This window comes from Ischnura elegans, chromosome 4 (assembly GCF_921293095.1).
Source record: "Ischnura elegans chromosome 4, ioIscEleg1.1, whole genome shotgun sequence".
Taxonomy (NCBI): domain Eukaryota; kingdom Metazoa; phylum Arthropoda; class Insecta; order Odonata; family Coenagrionidae; genus Ischnura; species Ischnura elegans.
The window spans coordinates 114,684,368-114,712,290 of NC_060249.1; the positions used below are offsets into that span (position 1 = coordinate 114,684,368).

Sequence of the window (27,923 nt, forward strand, 5' to 3'; positions counted from 1 at the left end):
CCCCGACACAGTCAGTCAACGCGGGCCTCAGCGGGAGTATAGTCCCGCCGAGCGCGAGCGACGTGTTATATTCCTCCGAAAACTTCCTCGATCGCTGCGCAGTTGTCAGTGTTTGCGATCGGAGCATTGTTGTGGTGTATTGGTGGGCGTGCCCCTTCTCTCCTCTCGCAAGACTTCCTCTCCCTCCCCTCATTCACCCACCCCCCTCTCCTGTCATGAGTCGCAAAGTTTGTCCCCGCTTCATTCGCGAGTCGTCCGGAGATACGCGCGGACTGCCGCCTTTCGACGCGAGGACTGCTTCCGCGGTGAATTGCCCAGTTGATCCCTCGTCAGACGGGGCCGAGGGCCGGCCGCTTAGCCGGAACCCTTTCCTCACTCCAGCGGGGACTGTATTTGGAGCAATGATCGGTTCGCCAATATCTCCTTGGTGAATTTTGGCAAGAGAAGACGTAAATACTTGCTTCGCTCGTTTTTCGTATCGCTTCTCAACTTTACTTGAGGGCGGCGAAAACTAGTGTCAGGAACCCCAGTTTGTGTCGCAATTTTCCACGAGGATAATCGAGGAGAAAAAGGAGGAAATTCTTCCGAAGTGTGTGGAGGAAAAAAACGGTGGTGCTCCCGTGATTTTTCGCCTCAATTCACCAGCCCCACTCCCTAATTCTTCGAAGTTCGTGTTCCCCCACTCCCAAATTGTCAAACACCGACCCGTGAAAGTAGTACCTGCGAACCGAAGCTTCGAATTTCTTCCTTTCCATTTCGGATTTTGTGAGCGCTCTCTGTGACGTGTCTAATTGTTCCCGAGGAGAGAAAGGATCGTGAAGTTCTGCATTCCATTGAATTACGCGTGGTCTAACCTCATACTAGTGGATGTGATTTTTTTGACGGAGAGTGTCAGGCTGTTCTTACCACTGATTCTCGCATCGTCACGTTGTGTCGTTGCAGTGCCTTATGAAAAAAATCTCTCTCGCCGGTTTTTAAAACCTCTGTGACTAAATCGCGAGAGTTGTTTAGATTCCTATTCGTAAAAATTTGTGCGTATATTTTTAGAGGAAAGAAAAAAGTTGACGCTTGCGCCTGTGTGTGTTGAGGTATCTGAAATTGTCTCGCGCCGTCCTTTAGGGTTCAAGAGAGTGTGGGTGAGGGGAGTTCCCTAGGATCTCGTTCTTCTACTTTCGCCTCAACTGAGTTCCTTGGAGTGCGTCAGGTGTAACGGAGAAGGTGCGCTGTAACTATCACGCTTGCTTTGGCCTTTGTTTCTAACAAGTGCAATTTGTGACGTTGTCTAAAGATAAACAAACGTCCTCTTAACCGATTCGTCGATAAGATCCCAAAGTGTCTCATCATTGTTCGTCATCCTCATTTTATCATTTGAGTCAACATTCTGAGAATCAATCAGCCTTGGATATTAGAGTGCAAAAGTGTTTTTTCAGTTTATTTTATTATATGCCGCTACCATGTTATTGATACTCGAGCTGGTGTCAAATAAAATTTCCCTCCCCGACATTTCCCTCGCACTCACTTGACTGAGGAAGGAAAATAATCTAGTTGGCATGAGTCAGTGAGGAGGGAAGGAGGCGGGGAGTTGCCACTTGCTCTCTCTTCCTCCGCTTGGGAGTGCACGGAGTGTCCTGTTCTCGTGTGAATAAGAAATCGCCTTCAAACATCCGAGTGGTGGAATCGGCTGAGCAAGCACGCGAAATAAGAAGGGCGTGTTCACTACGGTTCCGCCCGGATGACCCGTTGACTCTTTAAAGAGGAGGATTACGACGATGGCGCATTCGGGGGCCGTAGGCTACGGGTCTCCGTGGGTAGGGCACGTCGCCCCACCATCCCCCAGGGTTCTGCCCCGACCCGCACCGCCCCCGAGGCCGAGCAGGGCGGCGGCGGCGACGGCTGAAGGGGGCGTGAAAGGCGCTGCCCCCGACACGCCACCGGTCAAGGGTCCCGAGCACTCCGTTCCCTGGGATAGCCCATCCTCGACCGCCTCCTCTGCATACTTTTCGTACTCATCGACGTCTCCTTCATGCATGTCCCCCCCGCCCGCTTTCCTCAGTTCGCCCAAACCACACCCGTGCGGTGGTAGCGACAACATACCGGCGTCGCCACTTCAGAGGGCCGGGGAGGGAAGCGAAGGGCCCACCTCTGCGGCCAGAAACCTCGTGCCCAACTCATCGGAGGCGAAGAAACCCACCCCGGCGCCGAGGAGCGCGGTCAAAGTGGAAAGGTGTGCGGTGACCGAGGACGAGGTCGGAGATGCGTTGGCGAACCAAGTTGAAATTCCTCCGGAGCCGGAGCGATACCTTGAGGAAAGCTATTCGGACGATGAGGAAGAAGAAGAAAAAGAGGAAAGCAGCAGGGGAGACAAGTCTTTCCGGAGGCCCTCCGAAGGCACGGGGACCTCTGTGATCCGGCGAAGGGCCACCGTAGAGGTTCGCTCGGTGGCCGTGCAGACCCCCACGGCCCTCATGGTCGGGGCCTTCGAGTCACGGGCCACCTACCCGAGGACAAAGGGTCAGAGCCACCACTGGAGGTCGAGCGGCAAGGGCGGGGCTCAGGTCTCGCGGTCCATGGACGGCGAAGACGTGAACAGCACTTCCTTGGTACTCACCCCTAAGAAGAAGACCTCTGCACCCGCTTGCGAGTATCATTGCTCGTTTGTCGGAGAAGCCTCTGTGAATAGCCCAGACGAGGCTACTGAAAAGGGAATTGCCGCATCGGGTGTGGAAATTACGGCGGATGAAGGAGTGCGTCGTAATTGCGAGAGTTTTCCAAGAAGGGGGAGCGAGCCTAGCGTAGACCGCAAGGTTGGCGGTGAGGATGTTGCGGCGGCCGAGTCCGCTGATAGTCGGGAGGAAGTCGTCGCAAGAGCGGGCAGTCGGGAGGCGGCGACCGTCGCGAAGGCGTCTGCGTCGCATCAGAGGCTGTCCTCCCGCGCGGAGATCTCCCCCGCGCCACAAGTGGCCCACTGCGACGCTCAAGTCCCCTCCCACGGCGATTTAAAGTCTACCAGCGACAAATCTTCAGCCACCATCAGCCCTGTGAATTCCGTCTCAATTAAGACTTCCAGTTCGACCAAGTCCCAGATTCAGCCTTCCAGTTCAATTTCAAGCAATCCCATTTGCCATTCCACTCCAAACAGGCAATCGACGATAGACAGTGCAACAACAGGCTTTGGCGTGCAAAGTGCCACCTTAAGTAAGAATCCTGGTGAACAATCTCGGCCTATCACTAATGTTCGATCGGATTCAAGCTGTGCCAACTCCGTCTCCGATAAGCCTTCCAATTCTAGTTCTTCGAACAACCCCGATATTCAGTCTTCCCCGAACAGTCAATCATCAAAGAATGATATTGCACCACTTGTGGGCGCGAAAAATGCTACAGTCAACAATCGCGTACATTTCGGCAGTCAGACTTCCGTAAACAGTCAACAATCGTCGTCGTCAGGAGACGCGCAGTCTACACCACCTTCTCCGAAGAAACCGACCACGCCCCCTGCCCCTGCGAGACGATTGCAGTCACCGAAGCAGTCTCCTAAGCTCCCCCAGAGACAATCCGAGCCCTCATCCCCAACGGTCAAGTACGGCAATTTCAAACATCTGGAGTCTTCCACACCGACCCGACTTCAGTCCACTCCGAAATCCTCTCCTCCGATCCAAGCGGATCCCTGCCAGCAGAGTCCGCTGACCCACTGGCTATCGGAGTTGCGATCCAGCAAGGACGCGGTGGAGGACGAAGAGGGCGGGGTCACGATGGAGGAGAAGGTTGGGAAGGAAGTGAGGCCACAACAGGAGGCAGGAGTTGAGCTGCGGGGCGGCGTGAAGGGAGTTGCGGAGAGGTCCCTGAACAGGACTAGGCGAGGCAGTGGGGGCGAGATTAGCATCTACGAAGACGCCTGTTCCTGCCTGGAGGGCGAGTGCTGTTGCGGTGTGGACGTCACGTCATTCAGCAAGAAGGATTGCGACAACCAGGGCGGACCCGAAGCTTCGAAAGTGGGCGGGTACAAGGGTATTTGGGGAATGGACGGCGCGGCTCTTGACGGGGTCGACGGAGTGTGCATCAGGGGCGGTCTGAGGGCGAGGGGCGAGGGAATAGCCTCCAGACTCTCCGCCCTGGGCCTCGACAACAAGTCCTCAGCGACACCTGAAGGGAACAAGGAGCCAGAGCGAAAGGTCAGCGCCGTTTCTTCGTCTCTCTCCAGAAGGACCATATCGGAGGGCATGGCGATAATGGGCAAGGGAAAGTTCGGCAAAGAGTTTGGGGTGAAGGACAAGGAGTCGCCTCCCGAAAAGGAAGAGCCCAAGACGAATGGCGTGGCCCGGAAGACCTCCTCCAACTTGTACTCCCCGAAAGCGTTCAGAAAAACGTCGAAGAACGAGACGGAGGACGGGACGAGCCCGGGATCCCCAACTTCTCAAACTGCAAAGTCACCCATGAACGGAAAGCCCCCTTCCGGAAGCCCCAACTCCGTTTCCGCCCAACCAGTGACCCGCTCCCTTCCCGAGGACGACGATGATTGGCCCAGGAGGTCGAAGTTCACGGAGGATGACCTGACATGCGACGATGGCGACGGGTTGATCATCATCCCGGGCACTCCGGAAGGTCATAGGTCAAGGATATCGCAAAGCGACTCTTTTCGATCGACCACGTCTTCCGAGTCCAAGCTGTCATCCGCTTCGGCCTCTTCTTCTTCCCAGGAAATCCCCACGACCGGTGGATACGGAAACAACAACAACACGAGTACAAGCAGCGCTAAGTCCTCCAGTTGTGACAACGTTTCCCTCTCTTCCTCGTCTTCTGTAGGGGATCAGCCACGCCCCCTTAACCTTCCCCCCAGAGTGAAGCCACCTCGCAAGAACATCAAGCCGAAAGAACATCGTCAGGAAGGCGAGAAGAATGCCACGGCGATAACCGTGCCCTCCGCGGAGGCGGAAGAGAAGGTCAAAGTTTCCACGGTGAAAACGCCATCGGAGGCCCCTGGGAAAGGTGGTGCGTCCCCCAAAATAGGCCCCAAAAGCACTCAGGAGGTGGTAGAGTCCTCAAGCAAGACTTCTACGTCTTCAGGTGATGATGTTCGATCAGCTGTTTCCTCCACGGCCGAGTACGAGTCGCCACCTGTAGGTGCGAGGAGCAAATCGTCTTCAACAGAGAAATTTACAGAGGATAAGGGCTCGAAAGAGGTCAATGAGAAGGATTCTCCGAGTGTCAAGTCTGGTGCTGCCGCTGCATGGGAAGCAGGGAGAGGTAAGAGGGTCGCATGTCCGGTGGCGCCCCCCTCACCCAGACTGCCCCCAGCGAAGCCCACAAGAGACAAGCCGAGTGTTGCATCCTCGTCTGGCGACAGCAAAGGGGCCGGTGGTGGTCCAAGGCTCTCCGAAGCCCCCTCGGACGGCGGGTCGGAGTTGAGCCTGGAGTCGCCCAAGCGAGGAGACGAGGAGGAAGGGGAGGGTGAAGAGGAAATGGATGAGGAAGAAGACGAAGAGGAGGTGATGGATGGAGAGGAGTGTGAGGATGCTGAAGAGAGTGGTGATTGGAAGGGCGTTTACGTGCGAGGGAGACGGAAAGGCAGTTACTCGAGTGACATAGAGGCGTGGAAGCGAGGTCTGTCCGGGTGGTGCTCCGTCGAGGACGAAGAGGAGTTTCTGGAGAGCACCAAGTTTGACGCCGAGGAGTCGTCGCTGTCAGTGGGTTGCGGCACTCCAGACAGGTCGGCCGAGGAGGTAAACAAAAGAATGCTGCTAATAACCCTTTCATACTCCCACCCACCCAACACTATTATTCCATCAAAACAAGAGGCATGCTCTAAATTCCATTGAGCTCTGCTCTACGTTCCCCTGCCCCATGAGTGTGGATACGATATATAAGGTGCGCTGAGAGGCATTTTGCGAGTCATTTACCAGAGTCATTAGCCATCTCATTGACAGTCATGACATAATCAGGTGAATCATTCTCTACATAATCAGGTGAATGGCATTAAAAACCACTCACTTCCAGAATGCATTTCCTATATAAATGTGATTTTAATGTGAGATTCACTGCAGAAGTGTTTGCTGGTTGATAATTGCTTAGTTTGAATTTTGCTGAATTTTTGGTAAACGTCTCAAACATTGCGGCAAATATGATTTATGAAAAATCTCTCAAACTATTTTTAGGAAAGATATGATTATTGGCTGCATGCAGGGGGCATGTATGGCAGAAGTGTTGCCATTGAGAAAATTTTGGGGTGGGGGAAGAATGGAGGAAAATATTGAAAAGTAAATCTAACTGTATTACCAAAATCATAGTTTTTGAAAGATTGGCACCCTTTTAATTATACATCTTTTTGTTTATATATTATCTCATCTTCCCTCATCTTTAATCTTTTTATGACCAACTGTTCTATTTCTCATGTATTTCCTTTTCACAGATGACGTTTGCAGTATCTTGCCTCATTCATCATTGAGATAGTGTTGGTGTTTTAGTGTTTTGCCATTCCAAGTTATTTCTTTGGAAAAAAAAGTAAAAAATGTTTCCATTAGTTTCTTTGAGAGCTAACCACTGCCCAAAAAAATTATCTTACCTTGATTTCAGGGTCACCATTAACCAGCAGTTTGATTTTTCAAGTGCATGAGTAGTTGATTGTCCTTCCATTATGGCATCTGTCCTGGGAAGTACAACTCAAGGGGCTTATTATTGATACTGTATATCATTTCAGTCAAAAATTTATAGAGTTGAGTTAATGGATTATGAATAATTTTACATGACGATTTAGGAAGGCTATCTTGTTCGAAACTGAGATAATTTCATGAGTTTTCATTGTGGGCATTACTAAATGTTATGTTGTTGTAAGCCCACCATCCCTCAGTTGTAACTCCGGTGAGCATTTTCTGAATTTAAATTAGGCGTCCCTAAGGGAGGGTTATTTGGGCCATGATATGCCCGACATTCTCCAGCAGACTTGGAATGGTTATCGCTATTTTAGTTAGTGTTATGGGTGGAACGCAGAGGCAGAGGTTGTTGTTTTGAGCGTTGTGGTTCACCATTTTCCATGGCGCCTGGTGGTATGCAATACCTCCTTGGAATAATACAAATACTTAGATAGTGCTTTTTCGGTACACTCCAATTATCTCTAAATGTTGTTCTCTGAGCTAGTGAAGTAAAAACTTGCATTGGGAGCCGTAATTATTCCCTTCCTGCAATCTCCCTCTGGTGAGATCTTGATAAAATCCTTCATAGTGAGATCATGTGATGCCATTTAAACTTTGTTTCCGAGTGTGACATTGTTTATGAACATGGTTTTGATACAGGGTATCTTTATTTGTATAGGGGGTAGCTATTTCAGAGTATCAGAGCTTGCTGGCCTTGGTGGTAGTTATGTTGGTAACTTTGTTGCCTGTCAAACCGAAGGTTGCAGGTTCAAGTCATGCCTTATGGTGTCACTTGTTAGATTCCCCTGTGTTAAGGCCTTAAATGCACTGTTTTCAGGGTGGTGAAGGTAAAATGAAGCATCTACTTTACTTATCTAGCATTTCGGCTGGTTTTTTTTTGTTTGAATTACAATTTTTTCTTATTATTGTCATTGCAAGTGAATTGAAAGAAGGAAGTGGCTCCATAGGTTTTGTTTTGAAAGGGAATGCATGCTATTTTAATTATTTGGGTCTAATAACTAAATAGGAAAGTTTTTCTACACAACCTTCTCAACTTATTAGCTGCTGCTAAAACTTTTTTGGGACACCCTTAAAGCAGAAAAAGTCACCAATTGATATCATGCTGTCTCGACAGTGAGGTGAAAGAGATCCCAGTTTGCATCCGCTTTGATAAAGTTGTAAGCTAGTAGTTTGTGGTATTTCCATAGTGCATTCACGAAATTATGAGTCTTGCTACTTATGTATGTCATCAGGAAGTTCTGGCCTAATACACTCCTGTGGATAATTATATATTTTCTTCACCAACTTGAAAGCAAGTATGAATGCTCACATTTTTTGATGGCGGCCTTTAATTTTTCATGGGCACTACGTGAAGGAGGTAGCGTAAGTAGGAGGAGATGATGATGAGGAGCGCAGGGGTATTTTAAGATCATTAAAGGGTAAGGATATCATGTGAGAGGAATGGGAGGAAGGAAAACATGCCTAATGGAAGAATTGGGGCTTACGCCTAAAGAGCTAAATTAGTTTACCCGTAGGAAGCTGTGTCTTTAGATGATAGGGGTTATTGCTTTTCCCAAAAACCTTCTTAACATAATTTAAATGTGGTTAACAAAAGGGTGTGGGTAAATTCATGCTTCGGTGGTGATTTAGTCATTTCTGCTTCCATTAGGTACCTACTTTAACTAGTTGGTCAATACACAGAGCTCATAATTTTACTCATGTTCGGTCTTGCCACATTTACAGTAGGATTCATGACTGCCAGTGGCGCAACGAGGGTGGGGGGGGGGGGGTTTTGGGGGATAAAAACCCCCCCAGAGCTCAAAAAAATTTTTTAGTTTAATCCGTTTTACTTAATTGGATAGATATTACTAATAAAATAGTGTAATGATTAATAAATTATCCCTCAGGAAGCCGTAAAACTCACCATTTTGAACCAATTATCTCAAAATTCCGCAATTTATTAATCTCGCACCTACCGCTTATCCTGGTGGCTATTCCATACCCCTCGAACTCTGTTAACCCTCAGTTATAGATATTCACTATTTTTATTTATTTTTTGGCTGTCGTCATCTAGAGAAATAAGTGGATAGACATCAAATTCAATGTACCCAATATATAGATGGTTGCCTACATGGTGCAAATGGAAATTAGGTGTGACCTACCAGTGGGTTGTGCCACCTGAGTGAAACTTGCTTTGCACAAGGGTGGATCACTACCCACCAGTGAGTCACACTCTTGCCAGACTGTATTACACCATGTAAAATGACCATCTGCTCCTCAGGAACCTGTCTCAATTCTTTTTTGCATTCAACTCTTGCATTTTGTGTTACGTGGCCCTACTGCTGAGGTCAATTCAGAATGGAGATTTAAAGCTTAGGTCTAAAAAAATTGGGATTGGTGGCACGTGGATGGGTTGTCCTAGATGATGCCAATTTCATGACTTCAGACTGTGGTTGGATGTCTGGTTGGTCATGCCTTAGTTCATCTTCTAGCCACTGCCTAGAGAAGTTAGTTTTCTCTTCTGATTGATTCAGTTGCTCCTGGCCATTTCAATTCATTATTTCCATGAAAGAGGCAAAATGAATTAAAGCAGGCTAGATTCCACCGTCGTGATCAGTTATGGTGAAGTATATTAGGTATAATACTATCATGCCATTTCAAACTTTAATGAAAGTTTTAAATTCTTTGGATATTGATTCATTGTTGTATGTTGATTATGACATTTTGTGGACAGTGTAGGCCACATCTGCAGACAATATTTTATTGCCAACCCATGGAAGTTGACCTGTATTTACATTGTCTTCGGGAGAGAGCTTCTGGTTGCTTACCTAGTCAGGATTGACCACCATGATTCTATCTTCTTTTCTCTCATGAGTCTCTTCCAGTTATTATATACTCTGCACCTTTTATTCCTGTAAAAGTACTCATTTACTTTTCTGCTGAAATAGCTAATAAAGACTACATGATGACAGTTATACCTAAATATAGAGTGGCATGAGTTAAGGAAAATTTATGGCTTTTTTGCCATAAATTCTAGTAATAAAAGGCGGAGGTGGAGTATTACCTGCCACTTCCCATGCATGTATAGCTTTCTTTATGTAGTAACACATTCTCAAGTGTTGGGGATAAGAGTGGTGCTATTAGCGTTAAAGACGTAGCTATGTATTTAGTTGTGTGTAATTTATCACTTTGACTTCATTGGAAAGGTATATATTTTTTAGTTAGTTATACTAGTTATATAGTATATATTTTAAAGTCTTCATGAGCTTATTAAAAATGGTATTGAATTTTGTTTACATGTATCTGTGTGTGTTGTCTTGAGTGAAACATGACTCTATATCTATCTTTTCTCTCCTTTTCAGTGGTACTCTTCCAATGATATGGAAGGACGAGTTTACTTCTTTGAAGAAAACAGCAATGAGTCATCCTGGACCCTTCCTGAAGTCACAGTAGTTTCTCAACCACAGGTAAGTTTCCTCCAATATCTGCAAACCCTTATTTTTTCAAGCCGTTTGAAGTGAAAATCAAAAGGATTGTCTATAAAATTGGTCTATAAGCTCTGAATTTGGTGAATAATGATTCAATAATAATAATAGTACATAATGTTTTCATTGGATGTAAATCAAATTGAATTGGCAGTACCTAGTCTTTGTCATAAAATGCATCAACATACAATGGAAAATACAAAAGTAATGGTCAGTGAAAAATACACTAGTTGCTCTATGGAAAATACATAAGTTTTCAGGAGGTGATAGAATATACAATAATAATTTCAAAATGAGAAAAAATATGAAACAATACCAAAGGATATCACAATGTTATCACATTTTAGAAATTAATTTAAAGAGTAAAAAGCTTTTTGATTAAGCCAGGAACCTATAACTGATTTAAATTAAGACACACTGTTAGACTCTCAACACTAGCATGTACTTAGTCGCCACTCATTGCTGCCGGTGGGGCTAATTGTTAGTCTTAATTTATCTGCCATTTGCATTGAATCTTCCACTTCCACTACTGTCTGGTGTAGTTTCATTCTGTGGTTCGTTTTTATGTGCTTATGATTCCATTCCAATGTGAAGTGTATGCACTGCAGTGTGTTGGTATCATAAACTTGAAAAATAGTGAAAAAAGTGTAGAAATGGACACAATGAGTTCCATGATAAACAGTGTGCTGGACAGCCATCAGTTTTTGCAAAGTGACTGCTTAAGAGGAGAGGTCAATGCTTGAATATTGATAAGTGATGGTTTGGGGAGCTCTGTGAATTAGTCGGTGAGACTTTTTTTGACGAGATTGTGATGGAGCATTTGTATTTTCACAAGGTTTTGTCCATGTGGGTCACCAAAGATCACCAGTAGCAATGGGTTGAAACTGCCCACTAATTCCTTGAGGGCTACTGGGAATAGGTCGAGGAACTCCTGGATTCAATAGTCATAGGAGACAAAACCCTTAGTCATACAGCCCAGATCTAGCAGAAAATGATTATTGTCTTTCTCTGGAGTTGAATTCATGCCTCATTAGAATAAATGTCAGGACCAACAAAGCATTGAAACAAGTGGTAGTATGCTGCCTCTGTGACATTGAGGGAGAGTCCTTTGACATAGCTATATAATAGGATGCTGCAGAGCTCACAAAAATGCCTTGAGTGTGACAAAAATTATGTGAAAATGTTTCAGTAAACTTCCAATAGCATGTAATTAATTGCAAACAAAAGTTTTTATCTCTTCCTGAAAAAAATTGAAGACCTTGTTAACTGACAATGATTCCATCTACGGATACTCACTGCTTAACTAGTGGTAGTCTCTGGTGATGGCTCATGTCACCTTAATTATGATGATGCAGTATCATCCCATCCCTCTTCCTTCGCCTCTTTTCCAAACCTGTAAGCATACCATCAGATTGATCATCACTTTTTTCCCTCCTAATTCCAAACCCTCCTCTGGTGCAGAGCAAAAAGGTTTAGAAGATTTACTTATTTTCACATTACCCCAGGTGTGGTGAAGCTCATGGAAGGAAAGTCATATGTATCAGATAAAGTCTTGTGAGTGAGGTCGTACTACTTCACCAAAGTTTCAATATGCGACTCTGCTCATCAACTTGCAGGCCTGCCATCGAGAGGCCCTGAACTTGTGCTCTTTTTTTCTCAACAATTTATTCACAGTGTGATATAGTCTGTAACTATATCACTAAGATATAAATTTCCAGTCATGACCGTGGTTATGGTGGCAAGTTTTGTTTACTCCCCATTATCATTTACACCCTGCCCCGGAATTATTACCTCGCTAAGTTTGAAAACTTCATTCACATCTGTCTCTCCATTCACTCAGTGAAAGCTTCTATGCCCTCCCGTTCATGAGCGTATCCAAGGCAACCTCCCCGCCTAGAAGCGAAAATAAATTTAGTTCAAAACAAAAGTTATGAAAAAAATTTCCTTTTGAAGGAAAATGATATTAGTATGAAAACCTGGAACTAAAATAAAAATCATTATTTTTTCAAGCAAATATAATTATAAAAACTAATAAATTGCTGTCATAATTTCCTTAAAATTTTGGTTTCATTAACCTTTTCTGTGCAAAAAAGTTACAACTTGAACGACCACAGCTAGTTTTGTCACCCACCCCCCTAGTTATGATTCTGGGTACGCCCATACTCCCATTGTTATTATTTTTTCACGATGCTTTTTATCTATCCCTCTGATCTCTCCTCCTGTGATGCATTCCAGATATTCTTATCTATTTCCTATCCCCTCTATTTTTTTCATGTAGTGTGTCTCACTGCTGTAAAGAAAATGGGTACTTCAGATATTTGTCTTGCACAAAAATTGAAACATTTTCCTGGGTATTTTCTCAGTGGTTGGTCTCTTTGTTTTCCTTTTAGAGTACACTTTTCACCTTTATTAATCTGCCAGTTGATTCTTTCCTTGTTCTTCCTCTGATTCTGCTCCCTAAAACAGCAAAATTGGTGCATTACATATATCCAGCCTCCGATTACTGGGATGAATATCCATGGTTAATTAGGATTGGAGAACTTTAGTTATGAAGTAGTCCTTACCCAGTAACTCTTAATGTCAAAGTTTCATAAATGCATTTTCTTGAAATCTATTTTATAATTTCTTGAAATGTAAACTTGAGAAGTTTTAAATGTAGAAGATTAAAAATTATGAAATCAAAATCAATAAATGCTTTTTCCTTTTTTTATTTCCTTTGGTTGAGCTCATTTTGTCAGATACATATTTATATCATACAAAACTAAGAGATTATTATGAAGTTCCAATGCTAGTATGGGATTTTACCAGTGGGACCTAATGTGTTGTGACTGAGGGGCATGTTAGATCTGTGTGATCACCAGATATTTCAGTTAGTATAATGACCTCCAGATAAGATAAGGTGTATGTTCATATCAACGTTCTTTAGATTTAGTTTGTATATGCCCTGAAACCCTCTGAAATATCGATAGAAAGTGAATTTAGTGTAGGTCATTGATCATCATGTGAATAATAATTCTGTATATCATATATGGAATTTGCATGAATCTAATTTATGGTTTTTCAAATGATCAAATTTTATTTTCTGACATTTTAATGACTTTCTAAGTAAATGAATCAAATATCTCATACTTGAACAGTGTATTAACTGGATTATGAGTAATGGGAAGTAGTGTATGAATGGTGGAGCTATAACAGCCGTATCACTTGATGTGCTTTGTCCCGCATTAAAAATTTTAATTCAATTTTTAGTATGTTCTATTTTAATGACCTCGGAATTTAGGATATATTTTTTTATAATACAAGTATGGTTGTATGGTCTGGGGAAGTATTTGGTTTAATTGTAAATAGTGAAGTCGAAATATTTTATGTAAGTAACTCAATATATGAGTTGGTATTGGGTAGTTTGTAGGTAGTTGACTGATGTTTATCTTCCTTTTTGACAAGTGTTTTAAGTACGAGCATGTCTATGCTGATATCTCAAGGACTTGGTAATTAATGAAACAATGGAAGACGATGGACTGATTTTTTTTTCAAACTCAAAGTGTCATAAATATTCTAATGTATGTAACTACGTTTCTTTTTCTCACCTCAAGACTCCGCCTCCCGTGGCTGTCTCTGGCTCTCCGGCTGGATCTGATTCCTTCATCTCGGGACGGTCTTCGGGTGGAGAGGAGGGCTCCAGGGATGCCGTGGAGAGGGGCGGGAGCAGCCACAGCGTTGGCAGTGGTATGGTGGGCGTCAGCCGTGATGACATGGTAGCCATGCCCATAGTGAAGATGAAGATGGACCAGTGGGAGAAAGGAGGTCGACTCATCCAGCTGCGGGACAATTCGTTGGAGAAAGACTTGCGAGGGGGCGGGAGGTCCACCAGAGCTGCCAAAACGCGCTCAATGGTCATTGGGGAGCCTGGGTGAGTGTTTTCTTACAACCTCACACTGTAATGGAGGCAAGAATTTGATAATTTATGTTTGGGGATGAAGATATGTTTTAGATATCTCAATTACTTTTCATTCAACAAGATATTACTTATTGAGATGAAATTTGCCATGAAAAATTATTTGGCTTAGCCAGGATTTGAATCTGGACCTCCCAAAGTGCTGGTGAAGTATGCTACCAGGTATACCACCAACCCATCTCACCCAGGGACGGCGCAAGCAGGTGCGGGGCTAGGGGCGAACCTTCAGTGCGGGGCCCTTCACTTAAAATATTAAACTCTATACCCCATCTACAAACTCGAGCATTTTGAATCCCTACCACTCTCTGGCTAACATAAGTATGTGTTCCCCTCCCAAATTCAGACTTCGTAATTACGCCGTTATGATACCATCACGCAGTTGAGTTCAAAATAGTATAATACAAATAAAATTTATAATAGTATTTATTCATAAAATTATAACGTAAAATAAACGTAAAAAGTGCACTTTTTACTTTAAATTACTACATTATTATTCCTTTTTCATAATATTATTTTTTTTCTAGCACGGACTTAACAATACAGTAATAGTTGAAATTGCATTTTCAAACTATCGTATATTTTAATTTTTTTTTCACGAAAGCGCGGGGCCCGGGGCAGTCGCCCCGCCCTAAGGCCGGCTCTGATCTCACCCTTGTTAAATAATTTATTTATTTATTTCCACTACCCCATAAACAGCGCATTTACGGCCTTTACAATGGGGAATTAACGATTAACAATGAAGGACATTCACACACGCCCACGCCCTGGATAAGAGTAACTTACCCAGGCGGGACTCGAACCCGCGACCTTCGGTTTGGCAGGCGAGGACTTTACCCCGCCGCCACCGAGGCCGGCCAATAATCTTCTGTTCTTACACAATGACTACTTCCAACTGGTACTTGTACACACCATTATTATAACTTAGCACACCATTACAACATGCTCTCCACACAACAGGAAAAAACTTACTGCATCATACTTACACAACAAAAGATGCATGCTTTTACAAAATAAACAAAAATGACTGCTCTCGTAGCAGAAACAAACATTAGTTCTTCGATCTTGGACACACTATTAACAACCCTCACCAAATACCACACCCTCTAGCTTTGAAGTTGGTGTGTAGAAAGAAGAATTGGCAGTGGTGTGACTGATTGCATTCTCAAACAGCAATTTGGGTGATCCAAGTTTAAATCCTGGCTTAGCCAAATGATTTTTTTATGCTAAAGTTCGCCCTTTATGTGAATAACTTTTCACCCCTACGTATGGCTGCATAAGAAGTAACTTTTTAAGTAATGTGATTTGGAAAATATCGCATGAGTAACCGTTAATTACACCAGAAATTGCTAATTACAAATTCCAATGAAATTTCTCCTTCCCTGATACTATTACTGCTTCACTCTAGAGGGATATTAGGCCGTTGACTATCCATTATTTGATTAGCCATTTTTTAATTATTTCTCTGTAACTTTGCTAACCAGTCTCCCCAAACTCATGACTCCAATGGGTACTTTACTGAAAGTAGAATATGTACATGGTAAAACCTTATGTAATTAGTAGAGATAGATAACTACTTCAAGAAATGAAGCTTCATAGTAATCCTTCCATGAAAGGATTGATAACTTTGACCGCCGAGATTTAGGCAAGTGGAATTGCTAGTTTTTTATTTCATCTGAATTTATCATAAAATCAATTGATATAATTAATGGTGAGAAAATGCTGAAGTTCAATAACCGAGGCTGTGATTTGAAGAGATTCTTGGCTGTTAAATAAGTTTTTAAATAAGAGATATAATAGGCTTTAGAGCGAATTCCTGCATGAAAATTTTTTTTCACTCACACTGAAGTTTTTTCTTTTGATTCACTGCATCAAATTGACAAGCCGTAAGAATCTGAGGATAGAATTCGATGGTTTGTTTTAGTATCATGACTATTGTTACTTATTATCATTACTCGCTCTTTACTTTTAGGACGGGTGAAGTTAAAATCCCTCTTCCTGTGAAAGTGCCCTCTGCCAAAGACTGGCCCCAACTCTGGGATGGAAATATGGTGAGGAAACAATCTCGACAACTACTTTCTTACTTAACTTTATTTATCTATGTATTTATGGGTTAACTCATTTATCATATTCTTACATTAAACTTTACAGATTATAGGAAATAGAAAATAGCAAACAACACACCAAATAAATTCATTAAATTTAATGTATTTAATGTGAAAGAATATGTACGTAAACACTTTCAGAATCAAATCAAATTTATTCTAATAGGACATAAGTTCATAATTTAATTTTGTTTGGCAGAAAGTCAGAGCAGTTTAATATCTAGAGAAACTAAATATTTGATTCTACATGATTTGTTAAAACGCAATAACAAGCATTTGCAGTTTTATGTTTGAAACTGTAATAGTTTCTCTAATGTTTTGAAGAAAAATTCCTTATCCTGACATGTGATTTCCTCAACTATAGGTAAAATTTTCATTGATCTCATTTGCATTTTATATTCAAAGTTCATTTCAGAATTTATCTTTTCAGTTTTATGAAATCTATTATGCAGTTATCTCAAGTTTCATTTTTGCTAGAAATTTTTGACATGAATATTCAGCTTGATGTTGGCAGAATGCATATTTCAACGCGTTAAATATTTTGAACTCTTCATTGACTGCCAGAAGAGATTAATTAATAAAATGGCTTAGGGTATTGGTTTTCTACCCCAAAAATTGGGGTTCAGAAGTTAAATCCCTATGGTGGTGGAGATTTATGAGAATGCTTGGTTCTTGTTTAGGTTCTTTGTGGAGAGCACTTGTACCGAGTTTCTCTCCATCTATACTTCCGTACTAACCCTCCTCTCATGTTGTAAATGACATTAGCTGTCAATCACCTCCTCCAAATACCTCATTAGTTATTATGGATGTACAAGCTTGCTCTTCCTTGGAATATGTCTTCATATTTGCTCTTTCTGTAAGATTAATGATTTTTGTGATAACGTTTCACGATTAATGTGAATTTTAAATCATTTATTTATTTATTAGTGTTCTATTTACTCTTTGTTTTAACATGGACATTGGTCAGGCTGGAGAAATTTAAAAAGCATCTGAGTGTGAGTTAAAATTTTGTCTTGCCACGACTGAAATACATATGCCCTGTTTCCTGATACTGAGTGTGTTTCTCTCCCTTACCTTTATAGTATGTGCTGAAGGAGGGGACGTTGAACAAGACTAAAATCACTGAAAATAAGAAGAGAGTGAGGAAGAACTGGGCTCCTAGTCATGTTGTCCTAACAGAGCTTTTCCTGCTGTTCTTCAAGGATGCCAAAACATTTACTGCTCTTGTAAGTATTTATTTAATTGTATTGTTTTGCTCAGGAGTTATGTACCTCCAAGATGGTGATGACGTGACTCCCTCACATCTTGATTATCCCTCCATATGAAATTTCAGATTGAGCCCCATGTATCTTTTTAATTGGCCAATTCACTTCTATATGGTGAGATTTTGGATTCTTCCTGGGTATTATAGGGAACGACTATATTAGAAATCGGTCTTTATCAAATATCCAGTTTACTGAAATTCATCACAGAGATGAGTCCTGAGCCCAATTGTTGGCCACCTTGATGACTGACCCCCCTCGCCTACTTGCTGTCCACCACTTTATCCATGATTGGTTCCATGAGTCAAAAAAACTTCCTCCCTGGATTGAGCCACTTATGCTCTTGCTCAAAATTTGACTTACTCTACAGTTGTTTGTTATTCTCAGGCCATGGACATGAAGAAGGGTAATATGGTAACTAATGCATTTGTTTACTATTTAATTGGGGAATATGTAGTTTTACAGTGAATATGCCTTTCCTACAGGGGTGCCGACTTACAAAAAATATTGGGGGGCTCAAACCGGGGACCTTGCCCCGGTAAATATTATAAGTAGTGAGTTTTAAGTTTTTTGAGCATTTTAGAAGAGTCATATGATCAACATTAGAGCCCTGAGAACTCTAATCTCGATATTTGGACACTCCGGGGAAAATCAGCAAGCCTAACACATTTTTTCCCCACACCCATGACGAATTTTTGAGGGGGCTCAGGCCCCCTCGAGCCCGCGCCACTGCTTTCCTAACATAGGTAGATTTAGGGGTGGGCATGGGGCAAGACGCCCCCCAGATGCTTAAAAAATAGACAAGATTTGTAATACATTTATCATTATTTTCATTTTATTTTGTGTATTATACAGTCTCAATCATTTCATTTCATATTAATAACTTTCACATAAAAAAAGAGAATATTTTGTGCAGTGATTGTTGTATTTTTTTTAATCTCAAAAATGAGAAGACCTGTCAGACCCATCCCCCCTCTCCCCCCCCCCCCCCCTGCCCCAGACCACAGACGTGCAAATCCACCCTCTTTCATCATGTGGCTTTGATCAATTTATGGTAGCTCTATACATTTTTTTACAATAATTTTTGCCAGCTAGTAAGCTTGTATCACTGAAATTCATTGCATTTGTATTTTGGATCATTTCACGTTTTTTTAATGAAAATCCTTATGATTATATAATCAATGAATCGATTTTGATCCACTTAGAAAGATGCTGTTGAGACTAGGAAACAACTCCCTTTGTATGAAAGAAAGGAAGTACATAGCCAGAAAATATTTTTTGGAGGTGATCATTGGGGAGGGGATACAATTTGTGGGGTATTCTTGGGAGAATAGGAAGGGGGTTTCAATATATAATATGGTTGTCTTTAATTTCAAATGCACAGAAAACTGTGTAATTTGCAATTATCTTTACTTCCAAGTGCAGTAAAGCATGTGGAATTTTATTGGCCTATTTTTATGTTTTTACAACATGCAATGCTATTGACACATATGTTGTTATTAGTGATTTTAGTGGTGATTAATGATTTATTTCCATTTCCTCTGATATTTCCAGAAATCTGGATCGCTGGGAGGGAATGTTAGTCCTGGAGATTCTGGAGCAATGCCAGAGTTGTGTGTTGACCTCAACGGTGCCCTTGTGGACCGTGATGATCAGCTCTCTAGTCGGAGAAATGTGTTCCGTGTCAGCACTGTGTTGGGTCTGCAAGTCCTATGCCAGGATGACAATGCTCAGAATGTTGAATCATGGTATCAGAGCATTTCTGGAGCCATTTCTAAACTGGTAAATATTCAGACCATGCATGGATCTTGCAAGTAATAAAAGGGTTTTTTCACTTCAAATCAACATGAAAAAGAAACATTTTACCGCACCCCAATTTTTTCAGTAATGGGATGATATTAACCACTCCAGCCAGAGTTCTAAAGTTGTAATATAAAATTTTCAGGCGTAAATGGGGCACCACAGCCTATGGAAACCAAGATATCAACAATTGATGGCAATGGTTTTGAATATTTGCATGTTGAGTTTTTACCTTTCATTCAGACTCTTGAAATTGTAATTTTTTTCACAATGTTGCACAGAAAGTTTTTCCAATTTGTCCACTTTAAAATTTCTGAAACAGTGATTCCTAATGACTTGGTTTCTCTGCTGTTATTAATGTGGTGTCATTTATTACAGGAGTAGGGTAATGCTTTTTATGCAGATGGATAAGAAAGAAGGATTTCTTAATGTTAAAAATAGAGGGATACTTTTTCATCTATTGCTAGATCTGCTGAAATTTCATAAATTTTCCCAACTCTATTTTCATATGACTTATAACTAAATGGTTGGAAAAGTCTGTAAGTTGGCATTTTATCATTAGATACGTGCAAGGATCTCTGCATATTCCAAATTTGGAAGGAATATTAGAGGGCTGAGTTTTGTGTTGGAATGAATCACATCGATAACTCACTGCAAAACCACTCAACAATCGCCCACTGAATCAAATCCACTCATCTTGGAGCCCGACAATACAAATGCGCTCAGCTGACAATAGATGGAGCATAAATGCTCACCTCCAATTTTCCAGCATTGGAGCATTTTTGCTCTGGCTATTGTCAGCTGAGTGCATTCATACTATCGGGCTTCTAGATAAGCAGATTCGATTCGGTGGGCAATTGTTGAGCGGTTATGCAGTGGAGGTATCGACATAGAATGACCCAGTATGATTGTCATAGCAATGGGTGAAAGTGCACTATTTATCTTGTGTTGATATTATTGACATGCATTAATTTCCAGCCGTCTGGTTTTGATGGGTCTCCCAGGCAGCAAAATCCTGTTGAGATAAGGAATTTCCTGGAGCCCAACTCTCCCGATGAGCAGAAGAAATTCCCGCGGATAGGCCGCTCCAAATCAGTCAAAGGTGAGGCTCTATCCGCTGCTTTTTCCTTTTAAAATAATCCTTCTCTTTTGATGATAGAGAAAATTAACCTAATTATTGTTTTATCTCATAATTATAGTGAAGAAGGATGCCAGTATGGAAGACCTGAGTTCAACAAATTCCACTGAGAGGCAGGTGAAAATCAAAGCTCGCCTGAAGAAATTTTTCCATCGCAGACCAACCATGGAGACCCTCGTGAAAAAGGGCATTTGGAAAGGTAACTACATTTTCATGAGATATATCACTTGAAGTCACATTTAAGCCTTGGTAAAATGCTCAAGGTAAATAACAGCTAGTCATTTAAGTCAATACAAATGGAATTCATTGTTGCCATGTGTCATTTTGAATATTTACTGCTGTGCAAATGGCAAAAGTGTGTGCGGGTAGTAGTCAGGACTGCAAAATTTGAGTCTGCCTCATGAGTCTGAAAAACTTACCCTTCCACTTTGTTCATGTATGTATTGGTTGATCTACCTATCCATTGACAGTCTCAAGTGTTATTCCATTTTAATACACATCAAGGCCAATTTTAATATGGTTTTAGAGCTCAAAATTTTATTGGTGATGCTAATTCCCTGAACTTGTTCCATTTTTTTTACAAAATGTATAGCAATACTTTATAATACGATAGCTAATCTTCACTGAATGCTGCTATTTAATCAATTGTCACCATATATAAAAATGTAATTGTTGACCATTTCCTAACTCAGGTGTTTCAAGTCTTAAGAAATTGGAATTGTTTCATCTTAAACTTGTAGTCGAATGTAGGGCAACAGTCTCTGGGAATGGGATGTGGTTCACTTAAGGACAGTTTATAAAAAAATTCAATAAAATACTAAACAAAAAATTAGTTTATTGGTTCTGGAGTATTTTTGCAAAAAATCAACTAGTACCAGTTGCCATCCATTCCTCTTCTAAGAACCAACTTCAAACTACATGGAAGCAGGCACTGCATTAAAATTAAACTGAATTGCTCCTTGGCGGTCTTGTTGTCTTTTCCGTAGCTTATTCCTCCATTCCATATTAATATCCATATTCTTTTTATCCTGAGATTTCATTTCCATTATTCATAGTTTGAGTTAACATAACACACATGAAAAGCAGATAAACCAAACGATTGCATTGCAGGGTGCTTGAAAATCATATTATAATTCAAAAAAGACCAAACACTGGGCAAATTTTCCCTTTAATTCAACTGGGTTCTGCCCTAATTTTTTCAACGATTTTCTTCATTGACTAAGGGTATTGTAATCTCAGATTAAGTGCTCCCTGACCTTGATTTATTACTAATTTTTCTATGAATTGACCTTCAGTAGTACCACAACTGTGTTTGGTAACTAATTTTAGTAGCCTTTTGAAAAATGCTTGTCGTTTATTTTTTTCAGATGAACCTGCATTTGGCAGTTATTTGGAGCAAGTCAGTGGAGAGGGAATTCCAAGAATCCCACTCTTTGTACAGAGGTGCATAGCAGCCATTGAGTCAAAGCCAGAAAACATGAAAGCTGACGGCCTTTATCGGGCCTCTGGGAATTTATCCCAGGTGCAAAAGATTCGCCTTCAGGTAAGTAAACCATAAAAATTATTGAGGAAAGAATTTCAGAGAATATTTCTTTATTAAAAACTCAATTATTTTATATCCATTGACAATAGCCCTTAGTTTTTCTCCTACATATTCTTAAATGGGTCAAGTTCAAATTTTCGAGGAGAATCAAAAGAGTTAATTGAATCTTGGAATTTAGTAAAAGTTGATTACGGAGAATGATTTCCTGTTTTGAGTTCACATATTTAATCTCTATTTGCTGAGTTTGTCATCCATTTTTCTATGGAGTTATGAGAGCATTATTATTTTTTTTGTGAATTCTTAGGAGCAACTTCGTATCTGCGAAATAAATCAATTCCTTTCTTTCATTTGACACCAGTCTGATGACTATGTTTGAAATGCTTATAAGTTTTCTCTCTTTTCCAGGTGGATCAGAATAATTTATCTATAGTAGACATGGAAGAAGATGTTCATGTCCTCACTGGAGCTTTAAAGCTCTTCTTCCGAGAACTCAAAGAACCACTCATTCCATATTCCCTGTTCAACAGGGCTCTCACTGCATCAAGTAAGTGTTTGTCAGCAACTTGAACTTAGCACTTGAGTGCTCAAGTAAATTGAACTGGTATTCTAAGCTCACCCTAAAGCAATTTCCGCCCAAAGTATACAATTAAATTCGCTCACTTCTTCAGTAATTGCAATAGTTATCTTTCGCATGCATATACTCAGGTTTCAGTCTGATATCTTGTACTAAAGTAAGGGTGTTCCCAGATTAGGGGATCCTGGATTTTGGGTCCTGCACTTTACTAAAGGATTTATCATGACAATATTTTCTTAACTTTTATAACATCAGGAATCATTCCCTGATGTTATAAATGTTTTTCTTTCATTTTGGTGTTGAATCATTTTTTAAAGATGGATTATTGTTTGTTCTTTCAGCCAATTCAAACAAGAAAGAGCAGTTGCATGAATTCAAGGAGATTGTGAAGATTTTGCCTGTGGCCAACTATGATACCTTGAAGTACCTGTTACAGCATTTACTCAGGTAATTTATTCTAACCTATCTCTAGTAGTACTCTCACAAATTTTTTTAACTTTACTCTCCTCCCCAAGTATTATCCCAAAAAATTTTTGAGGCCCACCTCATGAGGTAAACTAGTTATCAGAGTGGTCTATGTAATTTTCAATGCTTCATTGACCTTTAAGTGGGCCAAGGTATGAAATTTATGGGGGAATCGGGAGTCAGGTATTTTTTGCATTGACCTGCATAGGAGGGCAGGGGTCTTGAGCCATCTTACGCAAAAAAATATTTCACTGTGGGATCATATTGCCATTATTTCTGGGTGAAATATGACTCCTAAATGGTTTTCCCATTGCATGTTGGTCCAGTCATCTAGAAATCTTCATATATTATCCTCAGAAAAACAGCTATGGTATCTTAGCTCTTTGACTGTACATATATCACTGGTGGTGTCACCTAGGGTACCTTTATACCATTTCCTTCTCAGAGAAAATCCTCATATCTACCTGGGAAAATTTCTTAACTTTAATTTATTTAATATTTTTTTCAAATTGTTTAGCATATTCTGTTTGTGTGTTTTCGTCAAAATTTTGGATTAAACAACAATTTTTTTTGCCAAAATTTCAAATCTTGAAGCATCTATTATGGTCTTGAGCATTCTATGTTCTATCCTGTAGAACTCACTAGAATTCTCAGTTTTTGCAAGGACTAATATAGTGTAATTTTAGCTTAACCCATTTCTTCCCAACGTTGCGTGAACGCAACGCAAACTTTGCGATTTTTTTTCTCCGTATTTGTTGTTGATAAATAGTTAATATTTTTAACATAGGTAATTCAATGCTTTTTAAAACATTATAAATTTTTCTACGGAAGAGATTTAATAACTTTTGTTTTTACAATGACCTTTTCATTTATATGTAAGTCGTTATTCTAGGCTATCTTCTAAGTTTACATTTTATGCTAAATCTGAGGCACTCGATGATTATATCTCTCTGCAAATACAATGATGCATTTGTATTCTAGGCCATTGCAACAATTTGGGTGAATTTGACTAAGTGGTTTTTAAATTATTTAAGAATAAAGGAAGTGTTGCGTTCACGCAACGTTGGGAGAACCCCGGTAATCTAGGTAAACGGCGCGCCGCGGCGGTAGTTGTTTAGAGTGTTTCTTTTTGGACTGAAAAATGAAATTCTTATCAAGAATATGTTACCTTTTAATGGTGAAACTTTAGTTTTAGGCAATTGTACAGTATTTTAGTCCTAAATATAAATCTACATAAGTGTTGAAGGGTCCTTACTAGGATGTTTGGCAGGTGGTGAGTTTTCACCGAGTTGTTACTGTTAGATGTTTTTAACTTCACGTATCGAGCAAGATTAAATCAGCGTTAACTTTCGCTATAGTGGAAATTTACTATGACCTAAACTAAAAGGTGCATAAAAACTTTGCTATAGAGTTGCCCAGAAAAATGTCCAGATTTCTGTAGGAGTCTGCAATTCCAAGATATACGGGCATCCTAAGGTAAGAACGATCTGCTTAACACAGTTGACAAGTATGCTAAAAGCAAGTGAGAATGTGAGGGTTAGCAAATAGATCGTAAAGTCGTATTTACGTGGTGTAGTTGACTATGATTAAAAGGGAAGGTAGTGGGAGGGTAAAATGCATAGTTAGGCTGGGCGGGGATATCCCGGCACCAATGGGTCTCCGTGAACAGCGGGGGTTGGTGAGTGAGCAAAATGAATGGAGAGAAAAGAGGGATCACACTATCGCAGTATTTTCTGAGAAATTCATGCCCACTGGCCGCTGACGATAATGAGCTGGTAAGGCTCCAAATGAAGGTTCAGGCCATTTCGAAAGAAATTTTTTGAGAACCATGAGTGACGATGAATGCACCGGGATTCCAAGAAAAATATTTCTTGGTATATTGACTCAGGTAAAGGGCTTTATGGGTATTACGGTATCTAGAAGGGGCAATGTTCTGTTCCATCTGCTTTTACTATATCTGTGGTTGTCTGTTGAACAATTGTTCCCTCCAAATTACCTGAACCCACATTTGCAGCATGAGTTGCTCACTATCGTCAGTGATCATAGTGCGTGAAATTCTCAGAAAATATTACAATAGTGTGGTATTTCTTCCGTTCTGATGTTTAGTGGTTATCACACCTTAGCTACAAAATATTACTGGAGTAAGGACGCTGATAAATGCGTTCCTCTTGTGCGTCAAACGATGTCCCTGATGAAGCGTTTTGTTGAACCTAAAATGTTCATACGCCTGGTTGGTAACAGAAGTTTGGACAAGGGGGATAAGTTTTCTAAGATACGTCCATACTTTGCGAGCTCAACCAAATATTTCAACGGCTTGAAGCAATTTCTCATAAATTATCTTTTTACGAGAAGATGATGCCATATTTTGGCTGCATTTCAGTTAAGATGTTTATAAGAGGAAAACCAGTAAGATTTGGGGTTAATTTGTGGAGAATGATATCTTCCTTGGGAAAATTTTCTGTCTATGGATGAGCATCTGAAAAAACTGATACCTCTTTGAGTTTAGTGGAAAGGGTTGTAGTTGGCCTGGCAAAAGTTATTGAAGTTGCAAGGTATCACTTATTGTATTTTGAAAATAATTTCAAGTTATTTTTTACTGATACTTTTGTCTCAAATGGGATTTTTCCCAGTTATGACTAAAGAATCCCTTGTAGTGTGAGAGAAAACAGAGTCGCAAGTTGCCTTCCTCGCACTCAAAAGGAACTGTCCAAGGGAAAGTAAGGTTGTTTTGATTGTATGATCGGTAAAAAGAATGCGTTATTCTTTGAGTTGGCTTGATATGTAACTAAATGTATCACGAAATTTCGGTATAATGGATCCATTTGTAAATTTGAAGTTGTAATTGGATCAACCATCAGTCAGGCATATTTTTGTTCAGATATAGTGTTATGTTTCCTCAAGAAAAAAGAAAACAGTGAAGGAGAAATTACTCATTTTCAAAAGCAGACACTTTGTTACTTTCGCGATGTAAAAATTCCTATTATTTGACCGGTTACTTTATATTTTCTGTGCCTTATAATGGTGTAACAGCTGAAACCGGTCAAATACTATATATTTTTATAAATACTTTGTGGGTGAAATAAATTGTCTGTTATTGATAATATGGAGCCTTCCACCACGCACAAGTTTCAAGTTTCGATTTAGGCAACTACCCTTATAGTAACTAAAATTGCCATAACATTGGATATAACGGAATAAATAGTAAGCGAAATGCAGTAAGGAAGACAAGGTTGGCCACAATATTGATCGTGACGAAAACATTCACGATGAAGATGCCGAGTTTGTAGCAGCCAGAAAATTAGTGATTACCAAAAATGCATAATTCATCTACATACTGATTGCTCTTCTAAATTTCATGAACAATTCAAAGTTTAATCAATATTTTCGGTTAAATATATGTTTGGGTTATAATAAATCAGAATTATTTGCAAAATGAAAAGAGTTCCGAAAAAAAGGCAAAACGGCTCATTTGACCAGGGGAACTCCCAACGTTGCGTATGCGCAACGTTTCACCAACGGCAAACTAAAAACAATAAAAATATAAAAATCGATAATTTGCCTTATTTAAGTCTGTTTTAATGCTAATTTATCAAAACATTTGGAATTTTTAAGTTATTTACATGCTTGGGATTTAATGGGTTAAGATAGGTGCTATGTCCATATTCTGTACATGCTCTGTAACAGTGACATGAAATTTCCTTTTCTTAAAATGAAAATTTCCCTTTCCACAGAGTTACCAGTTATCAAGACTTCAATCGAATGCACATTGCCAACCTGGCAATTGTGTTCGGTCCGACCTTAATGTGGCCAAAGCAGGAATCACTCAACATGGCTCTCGACCTGATGCAACAGAATCTGGTGATTGAGTGCCTATTACAGGAGTTCGACACTATATTTTCTACTGGAAGGTGATTGGAAGGAATGAAAAGACTTAAAAACTGGACTAATGGTTAATGTGGAGTTGCTCAGAAACAATGTATTGTGGGTTAGCATTCCAATTTTAAGTTGTTGCAGTGCATTTCTATGATAACTGCAGGTATCCATAGCTAAAGCTGCAGATGAACAGATGCACATCTGGAAGGAGAAGGTCATATGGAAGATACTGACGTGGATTCAATAAAAGAAGAAGATAGGATGCTTGCATTTAGCTCACTTTTCTTGAGGGTTGGAAATGCTGGTTCTTCATTGTAAATAATGGCAGAGGAGTGGCGATGGTGGCATGCTGACAGTGTTTGTGATGAATGAAGCATGCGTTTGCTGCCACCGTGTGAAGGACATGGGCCCATTGCCTCAGTCAAGGCTGTAAAAAATATTGTGCACTTACGCTGTCTAGAGCTGGATTTTTGCCAATTTAATGATCGTGTGAAGATGGTGAATCGCTCTGTGAAAGTCTTCGAAATGGAAGTGAAATGCATCCTAGTTTTGATGCAAGTATGTTCCGAGGCGATATATGTGGGACCATTATAAATGTGTTAAAGACTTTGAAATAAAAGTTGAACTGTCTGTGATATTTATACTGGCTCATGAGCCGGGTACATCAGAGAAATGATTTTAGAATGGAGAATGGAATGGATGAAGTTTAATTTAATTGAAAGGCATGTGTTTTACTCTGCTCAAGTTTCAGTTCTCATATTGTTATTATAACTGTTGTGTGGAATAAGAAGCCACCATTGTTAAAATGAGATTAAAGTATGAAATTAAAAGGGCACATCCATGTGTGCCTTACCTGAAAATGTGCATCTCATTCCTTTATATCCTTTTATTGATGTGTATTTATCAGCCCCATCATCAGGATTGTTCCAGTCAATTGGCCCATATAAGAGGAAGTTCTCTTCACCCTGCAAGCGATTCTGGGTCTGTTAAGGGTCAGTGAAGGTACAGCAATAAAATTAACACAAGGCATTAATTAATTTGCACCAACCAAGATCAACACATCTGGTTTCCTCCCTTTGACTGCCAAGTTGGCATGACACATG

General features: G+C 40.7%; 1 protein-coding gene across 1 annotated transcript; it reads left to right on the forward strand.

Annotated features, from left to right (window-relative positions):
* On the forward strand, window positions 1-27,680 carry LOC124157913 (pneumococcal serine-rich repeat protein-like). Its single transcript, XM_046532997.1, has 12 exons — window positions 1-5,717; window positions 9,986-10,090; window positions 13,702-14,018; window positions 16,033-16,111; window positions 17,248-17,391; window positions 18,982-19,209; window positions 20,206-20,329; window positions 20,427-20,564; window positions 21,733-21,908; window positions 22,314-22,452; window positions 22,824-22,929; window positions 26,679-27,680. The coding sequence occupies exons 1-12, from the start codon at window positions 1,770-1,772 to the stop codon at window positions 26,857-26,859; spliced, it is 5,685 nt and encodes a 1,894-aa protein (XP_046388953.1). The 5' UTR covers window positions 1-1,769; the 3' UTR covers window positions 26,860-27,680.
* Window positions 27,681-27,923: the final 243 nt, after the last annotated feature.